We start from the raw sequence: 12,155 nt of genomic DNA, 5'->3' as shown, positions 1-12,155 counted from the left end.
TCCAAAGTTGAGACACATAGGAAGCAAATCGAGACTCAGGTAAACACTGACAAAAAAAATGACATTTTCCTTTGGCCCATCAGTGACACTTCAACAGTACATTATTCATTGGGTTTTAGAAGATGAGCTCATCTTTGAAGTAGCCTGTTACATGTCATCGGTGGCAAGATGTTAAAGGGTCGACACTGGACTCTCGTGTTTAATCTTCCATGTTGAATACTGTGAGCATCACCTCAATAGCCTATAATGCTCACTTTGTAGTCAGTGATGAGGTTGATAAAATTATGTCACACATTCTCTGCTTGTTCTGTAACTTTGGCTCTGGGTGGACTGTATCATATAAATTGTCCATGAGGTGTGATGTGAGACGATCAACATGTAATTCTAGGATGGGATTAATCATGAAAACATTTACTGAGCTCAACACACACAAGGAAACCATGAAGTGACATAGCGCAATGTTCATATCCTTTGTCTCCCCCATGTGGTAAACTTCTGCCAGACCAGCTAACAAGCTCTAATAACTTAATATCTCTGAAATCACAACAGTTTAATTTTTCAGCATATTTGGATAAAAAAAATAAAACATTATATACGCATTACATTACACTATTTTCAATATTTCAAAAATTATATTACACAAAACTGTGTTCAATTAAAAACCATCATAGCGCCATAACATTCGATTGCCCTTCCATTTGTTTAGGATCTATACCAGTAATGATCTCTGTCTGCAACACAAGGAAGACAAAATCCAGGGCTTTTCTCCATGCTTCCAACTTCAACGTCACATTGTCATAGACTTTCCCAGCACTGTGCTTCATATATTGGGACATCAAACCATCTTCGGTGTCATCTATCAATAACAGTCTTGAGAAATGAGTGTCTAGAGATAATCCTCAATTCAAATCTTTCAGCTGCTAATTGATTGTAGTCCAAGCGCCATGAGTTCAAGCACGTCAGTCCTGTATGGGTTTCCTGCTCTTCCTTGTTAATCTTGTGGGACAGAGGCTCCATCTTTTCCTGTTGTTTACTCACCATTATCTTCAATGTGTTTTTGAAGGTGATGGACGCAAAGAAATTCAGTTGTTCCAGCACCAGGGAGAAGATTCCTGTCTTTCATTGCGTGGTGTATAGACGATATTCACAACGCCAGAACCAGTCAAGGCCTGCAGCTTGCCGTGCACAGAGCTTGTGAGGACCACTGTGACCAGCGCATTGCAATCAGCAAAAATGTTCACAGCCATTGATGCTCTCCTTCCGTTGCCACTGCAGTCTCTCCACATGGAGACTTCTACTTCGGTGCCGACGCAGTGCTTACTCAGTTGTGTGGCATAGGTGACAGGGACAGCTCCTGTTGTTTCTGCAAAGTCCTTCAAAATGGCGGGCTTCACCCTGTCAACCACAAGTATACAGTGTCTTAAGCAGTGCTGGGTTAGTCTTTCACTTGCCTCACCATTGACCAAAACTAGATTCACATTGTTTTTCAACAGAGTTGTTAACTTTGTTTTGCCAATCATCTTCTTTGCTGAGACTGTTCAAGTCCAACTTGTCGGTCATATGGCTGATGTCAGTTTTATTATTGAAACCAAGATGGCGGTATTTTTCACAGAGATCTCTATTAATGAGAACAACTTGCCACCTCTGCTCTTTCATGTGATGAACAAGGTAAGACTGCTCTGCAGAAAGCAGAATAGGGCTCCCGAGTGGCGCAGCAGTCTAAGGCACTGCATCTCAGTGCTAGAGGTGTCACTACAGACCCTGGTTTGATTCCAGGCTGTATCACAACCGGCCGTGATTGGGAGTCCCATAGAGCGGAGCACAATTGGCCCAGCGTTGTCCGTGTTAGGGCCGTCATTGTAAATAAGAATTCGTTTTTAACTGACTTGCCTAGTTAATCTTTTTTTTTTTTTTTTTTACATTTATTTAACGCAACCTGGTAAAACACATGATTGGTCATCTGACCAGCCCGCTAGAGTGCATGTTACCAGATTTTTTGACATAAAATGTTCTACAGCTGTCACCACTTCCATTGTTCTTTGACTATCCTGCTGGCCTCAACCACTAAGCTCATTGCATCCACACATCCACGATTCACAGCTTCAGCGAGGTGAGGAATATCAACTCCTTTAGAATTCTCTGCTTGTGAAAATAACCCTAGTGTGGTGATCTCATCAGCTTCATCATATCCACAAAAATATCTGCTATGAGTGAGTTGTATTCTGCTTTGTTTCTTGTTGTCGAAGGCCCCACAGAGCTTGTCACTATTCTATGACTGGACAAAGGTGAAGGGACCACGACAGGTTTCTGTCACAGTGTGTATGGAGAACCCTGAAATACTGATGTGCCACTATAAGAAGCAACCGCTCTAACATCTTCAATCGACACACTGTTTGACCTGCAGACGGCCCAACATACAGTGGATTCGGAAAGTACTCAGACCCCTTGACTTTTTACACATTTTATTACGTTACAACCTTGTTCTAAAATGGATTACATCATTTTTTCCCTCATCAATCTAGACACAATACCCCATAATGACAAAGCAAAAAAAAAAAATAATAATAATTTGTGCAAATTCATTCAAAATAAAAAACAGAAATATCACTGTATTTGGGGAGTGTCTCCCATTCTTCTCTGCAGATATTCTCAAGCTCTACCAGGTTGGATGGGGAGCGTCGCTGCACAGCTATTTTCAGGTCTATCCATAGATGTTCGATCAGATTCAAGTCCGGGCTCTGGCTGGGCCACTCAAGGACATGCAGAGACTTGTCCCGAAGCCACTCCTGCGTTGTCATGGCTGTGTGCTTAGGGTCGATTGCCTGTTGGAAGGTGAACCGTCGTCCCAGTCTGAAGTCCTGCGCAGGTTTTTAATCAAGGATATCTCTGTACTTTGCTACGTTCATCTTTCCCTCGATCCTGAGTAGTGTTCCAGTCCCTGCTGGCTGGGGTCTGGAGCAGCCTTGCTCCAGACCCCAGCCAGAAACAGCAGGCATCTTGTGCCTGAGTGGAAGAACTTCTGGTGAGCTTGGATTGTCTCATTGGCCAGATGACCTATGAAGCAGGTCAGGTTTAAGTGCTCCTTGACGCGGAAACATGTGCACACCAAGAACGACTCCCCTGTTGACTCGTCTAAAAACATATTTTTTTTATTGGGGCCCAAATAGAAATGTGTGAAAGCCGCCAAACCTGTGAGCTGCTGCAGTCCATTATGAAGTCTCTGATTAATTACTGTAATTCCCATTTCCTGTAATACCAGTAAGATTGGAATTTGATGTTAGGGTAATTCTGGGGGAAAATAGAACACCTATCCAAACTATTTACCAGAAGGATAATTAATTCCGTCAAAATACAGTGAGAGCTACAGCAATGAATACCTTTGGTGTAGCTAGTTCTGCAGTGTAGTTGTCTAGTAGCTAGCTAGTCCTGAATGTGGCGAAGCTTTCCATTGTGTACAGCATAGTCACACACATTGACATCAAACAAAACCCTAAACATCTCGTCTGTCATGAATGTTGAATACAATAATTGTTTTACTTTCTCTGCCGATTGGCCGTGGGATTGGTCCTTCAACCGGTCAATATTTTAGACAAAATATCAACAGGAAAGTCTTTTTAAACCCGACTTTCAAACGCGGGTCACTGTGTGTGGCAATCAAGATGTGTTTGGCACGTGCAAAAGATGGAAGTACATGCGCATGCATACTAACTGAAGTCTTGCAGATGTTTACATGGTTTAGCGCATGTGCCAGGTGATCGAAATTGCAATGGCAGTACCAGACCTCTAAAAAGTTGGGTAAATAGAACTTTGCTGTGTATATTTTGGCTCTTAATTCAACCAGCTGAAGCACCAACCATACAGATAACTGGTAGAGTAAGTTCAAAATGTAATTTTATTAAATATTTTGGGTAGTAAGGAAACTTTCCAAGTTTTTACAGTTTTGTTCAGACTGTATATCAAGAATTTGTATCATAAAACAGGTTTCCATCCAACCTTTTTATGCAATAAAGTACATGTCTGATAAAAACATTTGAAGACAGGCCTGATGGAAACAGTACATTTGTTGGTAAACTTTCCAAAATGCGGAGAAAACTAAATACGCTAGACAAGATGAGAGAATTTTGTGTCTAAATCATTATGGAAGAAATGTCAGTGGAAATGCCTTTAAGTGCAAATATTGATATAATAACCATCATATGAAAGTGAACTTGGAGTCACATGATGATATTGTTTTGTTTTCCCACTATGACTCGGGAAAGCATGCAGTTTATTAGGCTAGATTAAATAAATGATGAACTGCACAGGGTAGTGAAACTGCACTGTGATGAACTTGATGCTCCTTTCCAATAAATATCGAGGGTCTTATGTGGTGATGATCGATGCTTGGCTGCCGTTTGACAAATAAATGTAATCTCTCTCTCATCATGTATACCCGTATTTTATCTGTGAGCTGTTGGCTAGAGGGCACGTGATACAATAACGTATTCCCTATATAATACAACATCTTCTTGGAGTTGAAAATACAATGGAAACCCGTTAAACTTTTTTATTAAGTACATGGGAATTTAACCGTAAAATTTATTTGTATGTGTACCACATCATCACGCACAGACTGTTATTAGACGTCGATTTGATATAAACATCTCTGTTGGGAAAATGCGCATATTGTTTTTATGTGGATTTTAGAATATTCACATGAAAATCTGGTTCTGCTGCCCTAAAACATCAGATAATGTACATTGAAGGGAAACTTACATTCAATGGAAGATGATACGAATTTGCAAATCACAACTAATTGCACTTCACAATGATGAAATGTTTTCTAACAACTTGTTGTTTGTATGCAGCAGTCCCAGGCAGCTCACGCTCTGTTCCAGTTATGTGTCACTTGAGTGGGTTGAGTCACTGATGTGGTCTTCCTGTCTGGGTTGGTGCCCCCCCTTGGGCTGTGCCGTGGCGGAGATCTTTGTGGGCTATACTCGGCCTTGTCCTGGGATGGTATGTTGGTGGTTGGAGATATCCCTCCAGTGGTGTGGAGGCTGTGCTTTGGCAAAGTGGGTGGGGTTATATCCTACCTGTTTGGCCCTGTCTGGGGGTTTCATCGAATGGGGCCACAGTGTCTCCTGACCCCTCCTGTCTCAGCCTCCAGTATTTATGCTGCAGTAGTTTATCTGTCGGGGGGCTAGGGTCAGTCTGTCACATCTGGAGTATTTCTCTTGTCTTTTCCGGTGTCCTGTGTGAATTTAAATATGCTCTCTCTAATTCTCTCTTTCTCTTTCTTTCTTTCTCTCTCTCGGAGGACCTGAGCCCTAGGACCATGCCTCAGGACTACCTGGCTTGATGACTCCTTGCTGTCCCCAGTTCACCTGGCCGTGCTGCTGCTCCAGTTCCAACTGTTCTGCCTGCAGTTATGGAACCCTGACCTGTTCACCGGACGTGCTACCTGTCCCAGACCTGTTGTCCCAGACCTGCTGGAACCCTGACCTATTCACCGGACGTGCTACCTGTCCCAGACCTGCTGTTTTCAACTCTCTAGAGACAGCAGGAGCGGCAGAGATACTCTCAAAGATCGGCTATGAAAAAGCCAACTGACACTTACTCTTGTGTTACTGACTTGTTGCAGCCTCGACAACTACTATGATTATTATTTGACAATGCTGGTCATTTATGAACATTTGAACATCTAGGCCATGTGCTGTTATAATCTCCACCCCGCACAGCCAGAAGAGGACTGGCCACCCCTCATAGCCTGGTTCCTCTCTAGGTTTCTTCCTAGGTTTTGGCCTTTCTAGGGAGTTTTTCCTAGCCACCGTACTTCTACACCTGCATTGCTTGCTGTTTGGGGTTTTAGGCTGGGTTTCTGTACAGCACTTTGAGATATCAGCTGATGTAAGAAGGGCTATATAAATAAATTTGATTTGATTTGTGAGCGCGTGCGCAAACAAGCGCCGGTTTGCACGTTTGTTGCTAGGAGACAGGAAAAGAGCCATTCGAAAAGCCAGCGCTTATGTTCCACCCACATACTCCACTATTGGTCAAGGCAAGCCATTCCGTATTTTCTTGAAGATTTACTCATTTTCTATTGGACTGTTCCCCTGTAATTGAAAATACTCTCCTACTATAGTTTCAGGCAACCTTTGTTTACCTGCCGCCTGATACTGTTCTAGCTTTACGTTGTTGAATTCAAGTTGCAATACGTCTATTTTGTTCGTCGCAGGGTTGATATTTCGAGATGGTATGTAACTCTGCTTTACTAACTAATATCTATAGCCTTCTAGTCAGTTAGTTTAGTATCAGTTGAGTATCAGTTGAGCTAGCTACACAGATGGATTTCAAGGTAGCTAGCTCGTTAGCTAGCTACAGTACCTATCTTAGTAAACAGCTACTTTCGCTAAGTTACTAACGTTAGCTAAAAACTCATCTGTCTAGCTAGCTGACGTAGCTGGAATATAGCTGTAGCTTTTCAAGATCACATTCACAGGGTTTAGCTGGGTCGTTCCACGAAATGAGTACCTTTTGCGTCCCTTTTGATATTTTATTTAGAAATTGTGCACATATTGAATTCTATTAAATGAAGTGCCCTTTAATTATGATGTTAGACCACATGGAAAATTAAATAAATCTGATTGAATAAAGAATTGCTAAAGAAGTGCCAAAATTCAGCTTTTTGATATGTCACTCTGTGTGTCCTCTGACTTCAAAAAGATTCTCTTAACCCCAGCATTTCTCCAAGTTTACACCACCATTGTAAAGTATTTTTTTGCTTTGACAAAGTAATTTTTGAAGGTTATTGTTCATTTAATGTGATTAATTGTATTTTTCTTCCTGTCCATCATTTGAGGTCAACCCAGCTACATGAACTGAACTCTCGTTTTAATATGGTGAAACTATTCCCTTTAAAATATATTTTTCATCGAGAAACATTGAACATCTAATATTCAAATCATGGTGTAAAAGCAGGTGAGGTAGTTCTACTGTTTTTTAAACATTTTGTGGTGGAAAACTGATCTGGTCAATGTTTTCACAAATATTTTTTGGGGAGAGCTTGCATTCAATGGCGGACGTGCATAAGGATTGCAGAATTCAGATATGACATAATTGTTTAAGCTCTATCCACTGAGTTTTAAAACTATGGCGCACGATATGGTTCAATGTTCCAAATTGCCTGGTCTTGAAGCTAAAATTGAGATCATGTATACTTTGCTAATGACCATACAAAAAAAAGGATAACTGAGAGCAATGTACAATATGGGGAACTTCTTGTAGGTACAGGGGGACCGTCATCTTTATTCACCTCCGCTATTGCCCCCTCCCTGTTTCACACAACAAGCTTCCATTCCCCCTGTCTCAAGGGGATTTATGGATGATTTAAGATGAAATCATCAACCCTGTTACATACAGTCAACCTTGTTACTTTATTTGGCACTTAATAGGCACTTACTATAGTATTTTTTTAAATGTAACCTATTGAGATGGGAAAATATGTTTTTTTTTAATTAACTTGCACATGTGCTTATTAAGTTGAACATGTGCTCTTTGTGGCAGAATGTTAAGATTAGGTGAAAGTTTTTTTCACAAAGTTACACTACTCAAAATCAAATCAAAGTTTAATTGTCACATGCGTAGAATGCAACAGGTGTAGACCTTACAGTGAAATGCTTACTTACAGGCTCTAACCAATAGTGCAAAAAAGGTATTAGGTGAACAATACGTAGGTAAAGAAATAAAACAACAGTAAAAAGACACGCTATATACAGTAGCGAGGCTATAAAAGTAGCGAGGCTACACAGACACCGGTTAGTCAGGCTGATTGAGGTAGTATGTACATGTAGATATGGTTAAAGTGACTATGCATATATGATGAACAGAGAGTAGCGTAAAAGAGGGGTTGGTGGGTGGGATGCAATGCAGATAGCCCGGTTAGCCAATGTGCGGGAGCACTGGTTGGTCGGCCCAATTGAGGTAGTATGTACATGAATGTATAGTTAAAGTGACTATGCATATATGATAAACAGAGTAGCAGCAGCGTAAAAAGAGGAGGGGGGGGGGGCACACAATGCAAATAGTCCGGGTAGCCATTTGATTACCTGTTCAGGAGTCTTAAGGCTTGGGGGTAAAAACTGTTGAGAAACCTTTTTGTCCTAGACTTGGCACTCCGGTACCGCTTGCCATGCGGTAGTAGAGAGAACAGTCTCTGACTGGGGTGGCTGCGGTCTTAGACAATTTTTAGGGCCTTCCTCTGACACCGCCTGGTGTCGAGGTCCTGGATGGCAGGCAGCTTAGCCCCAGTGATGTACTGGGACGTACGCACTACCCTCTCTAGTGCCTTGCGGTCAGAGGCCGAGCAATTGCCGTACCAGGCAGTGATGCAACCAGTCAGGATGCTCTCGATGTTGCAGCTGTAGAACCTTTTGAGGATCTCAGGACCCATGCCAAATCTTTTAAGTTTCCTGAGGGGGAATAGGCTTTGTCGTGCCCTCTTCACGACTGTCTTGGTGTGTTTGGACCGTTCTAGTTTGTTGGTGATGTGGACACCAAGGAACTTGAAGCTCTCAACCTGCTCCACTACAGCCCCGTCGATGAGAATGGCACCTAATTGGTGGAAGGCACCTAATTGTTGGAATGAGCCAGCTACAATGTTTCTGCTTGCTTAACTTTTCTATGTATCTAAGTTGACTTATATTGTGTTTGCTTCATTGACTTGGGCTAGGTCATGGTATTATTTTCTTGATATTTCCAGGTTTATTTCTGGATCAAAAAGGGTGGTGGGTGTGGTAGGGGGCGTGGCAATGTGTGCGGTCGGCCTTCGGCGCAGCAACATTTTAGAGGCCCCCCATCTTGGTGCTCCGTAGAGAAATTGTAGCATTTTAAAGCCAATTTCTCCATGGAGCTTTTTTAAAGCTAATTTCCTGCAATGCTACACATTTTGCCATGCAGCTGAGAGACAGTGTTGCATTGTTAAAGCAAATTTCCTGCAATGTGACGTATTCTGCCCTGGATAATGCCGTGTTCTTTTGCTTAAACATAATAACAAAAATGAATACTGCTAAATGTATTGTTTTGAAATGTTTAATTCTCCCTGACTGTCTAGCTTTTTTTTGGTAATTGTTAGTTCTCAAAGATTATATAATAAAAATATATATAGGTCCATTATCTTTTCTGCATATGTTATCTGGTTTTAGTTGTTTAAGTTTACACTTAAAGCGTTGTTCCCTCCCGAAAATATATACAGTTAATTATATACAATACCAGTCAAAAGTTTGGACACACCTACTCATTCCAGGGTTTTTCTGCATATGTACTATTTCCTACATTGTAGAATAATAGTGAAGACATCCCAACTGGTTTGTGCTTAGTAGGACTATCATTAGTTTTTCAACAGGACAATGACCTAGGCTGTGTAAGGGCTATTTGAGCAAGGAAAGTGATGGAGGGCTGCATCAGATGACCTGGCCTCCACAATCACCCGACCTCAACCTAATTGAGATGGTTTGGGATGAGTTGGACCGCAGAGGGAGGGAAAAGCAGCCAACAAGTGCTCAGCATAGGTGCGAACTCCAAGACTGTTGGAAAAGCATTCCAGGTGAAGCTGGTTGAGAGAATGCCAAGAGTAGGCAAAGCTGTTATCAAGGCAAAGGGTGGCTACTTTGAAAAATCTCAAATATATTTTCATTTGTTTAACATTACATGATACTACATGATTCCATATATGTTATTTCATAGTTTTGATGTCTTCACTATTATTCTACAATGTAGAAAATAGTAAAAATAAATAAAAAAATTAGTAGGTGTGTCTAGAATTTTGACTGGTACTGTATATTTACACCGTTTGAACTTAGGCGACCCGAAAAAACACTTAGGCGGCCCACCCAAGGATTACAATGGGTGATTTCCAGGCTGTATCACAACTGGTCGTGATTGGGAGTCCCATAGGGTGGAGCACGATTGGCCCAGCGTTGTCCGGGTTTGGCCGGTATAGGCCGTCATTGTAAATACAATTTTGTTCTTAACTGACTTGCCTAATTAAATAAAGGTTAAATAAAAATTTCAAAAATGTCCCCTTGCTCCATGCACAATCTTCAGTTTTAGCTAGGAAGAAGAATGTGTTACATCTCACTGAGCAGGGCCCCAAACGAACCATCCATACATTTTGACCAGCCACAGGGCATTTAGCTAAAGGGCAGCTAAGGGCAGGTAGCTAACATATATTTTATTAATGGAAATGTATATACACTTCATAAATGCTGTAAATAGTGCATCAAGCTAAATCTGCTATGAATAAAAGGTGTTGGCTAAATCTGACCAGTTACCAGCATTTAGCTGGTAGTGTTGAAACTAGACTCATTTCAGGACCTGCACCTTATCTACAGCTAGGGTATAACAACAGCTAGCCATCTACAATGAACATGGTAGGTAATAGTGATTCTAGTTCATGTTTGTCTCATGTTCAGCTTTACAAAGTTAAACTGTCAGCTTGTTGTTATGTTACAGGCTTCAGGCTTCAGAAAACCCAACACCACTTCCAATCAGAGGAAAAAGGCAGGTCCTAAACCAGACTTGACAGAGGAACAAAAGCAGGAGATCAGAGAGGCCTTTGACTTGTTTGATACAGATGGGTCGGGCACAATTGACGTGAAGGAACTCAAGGTAGGCTATACCAATATGAACAGCACACTCAACTAGTCACCATAATGCCAACTACTGGTTCAGAGTATGCTTAATTTTTTTGTGAAACCGTTTTTCTTTCTTTTATTGAATATAACCAATTCATTTATTTCTGCTGCTCCAGGTTGCCATGCGTGCCCTTGGCTTTGAACCAAAGAAAGAAGAGATCAAGAAGATGATTGCAGACATTGACAAGGAGGGCTCTGGAACCATTGATTTTAATGACTTTCTCTGTATGATGACACAGAAAATGGTATGTATTTTCTTAGTCGAGAAGAGATTCAATCTTTTGCAGATCTTTGATGGACTTGGTCTCCCCAACATGATCTCAATAGATTTTTATTCTTTTTTTTTTTGTTAGAGTGAAAAAGACTCAAAAGAAGAAATTCTGAAGGCTTTCCGCTTATTTGACGATGACGGCACGGGCAAAATCTCCTTCAAAAATCTCAAGAGAGTTGCCAAGGAGCTAGGCGAAAACCTGACAGATGAGGAATTGCAGGTATGTTATATCCTAACTTGTAACTTGTTGATCTACCGTTTCACCTCCTAAACATATTCGATGCAGCAATCCTACTGTTAAAACAATGTATCTTTCAAAGGAAATGATTGACGAAGCAGACCGAGATGGGGATGGAGAGATCAACGAGCAGGAGTTTCTAAGGATAATGAAAAAGACAAGTCTATATTGAATGTCTTATGTTTCCCAACGTTTATTTTCCACTGCTGGAACGCTCTCACTTATATGTCTTTGATTCTTTTAAGGGTACTTTATGATATAGTGATATAGTGGCTTTTTTCATATGGGTTGTAAATTATTTTAACAGCTCTATACACCGATTGTATGATATTTGAGCAAAAATAAAACATATTTAATAATTTCAAATATATCTAAACTTTTTCAATTAAATCATAGCTTTTATCTAAGTTAATGTCTCCTATTTACCATGGAAGTGAAATGATCATGTTTATTCAAACACCTTTGCACCTAACATTACTGTATGGCTATTTGGTTCCCTCTTGTGACACATAAAATGAAGTGCAGCTATAATTGTCTTGACTTACAGACTTCCATGATTTAGCCTTTTTCTCAAGCTCAGTTAAACAGTTTGATCATCCAAATATATTTTGATTTCACCCTTCACATTATCTAGAGACAAACTCACTGCTCTGAATCCAAGAAATCAGATGAACATATGCTAAGACTGGCTGAATGTGTTATGACTAAGTCACTCTCAGATAACTCGATGCACGGTATAAGAAATGACTGGGTTAAATTTAAGATGACTAACTGTCAGTAAAAGTGATCACTTGGTGAGTCAGTAACCATAATTCATTTGATATGGCTTATTCTGCCAATGGCAGACTGCCATCCTGCTTCGTGTATTGACCGCATAACATCACATTGACTTGAACATTTACAGGGTCTTGGCCTTTGGACTTATGTAAACATTCAAGCCAAAAACACGACAATAGTATTAAAACCGAATCAT

General features: G+C 40.7%; 2 protein-coding genes across 2 annotated transcripts; one reads left to right on the top strand and one right to left on the bottom strand.

Annotated features, from left to right (window-relative positions):
* Positions 1 to 410: 410 nt before the first annotated feature.
* Positions 411 to 1,726, bottom strand: LOC115205000 (Bardet-Biedl syndrome 12 protein homolog). The gene is given in 3 exon segments (XM_029770569.1): positions 411 to 886; positions 1,097 to 1,512; positions 1,514 to 1,726. Coding segments are annotated over 3 exon segments (780 nt in total). The 5' UTR covers positions 1,657 to 1,726; the 3' UTR covers positions 411 to 665.
* A 4,351-nt stretch (positions 1,727 to 6,077) lies between these two features.
* On the top strand, positions 6,078 to 11,708 carry cetn4 (centrin 4). Its single transcript, XM_029770843.1, has 5 exons — positions 6,078 to 6,235; positions 10,492 to 10,647; positions 10,790 to 10,918; positions 11,027 to 11,164; positions 11,265 to 11,708. The coding sequence occupies exons 1-5, from the start codon at positions 6,233 to 6,235 to the stop codon at positions 11,352 to 11,354; spliced, it is 516 nt and encodes a 171-aa protein (XP_029626703.1). The 5' UTR covers positions 6,078 to 6,232; the 3' UTR covers positions 11,355 to 11,708.
* Positions 11,709 to 12,155: the final 447 nt, after the last annotated feature.

This window comes from Salmo trutta, chromosome 13 (genome assembly GCF_901001165.1).
Source record: "Salmo trutta chromosome 13, fSalTru1.1, whole genome shotgun sequence".
Classification (NCBI taxonomy): Eukaryota; Metazoa; Chordata; class Actinopteri; order Salmoniformes; family Salmonidae; genus Salmo; species Salmo trutta.
This window is presented reverse-complemented; position numbering and strand designations above follow the sequence as displayed.

Coding starts and splice junctions, on each gene's coding strand:
- cetn4 (XM_029770843.1), top strand. Junction 10,648..10,789: donor TTGACGTGAAGGAACTCAAG/GTAGGCTATACC, acceptor CTGCTGCTCCAG/GTTGCCATGCGTGCCCTTGG. Junction 11,165..11,264: donor TGACAGATGAGGAATTGCAG/GTATGTTATATC, acceptor TATCTTTCAAAG/GAAATGATTGACGAAGCAGA.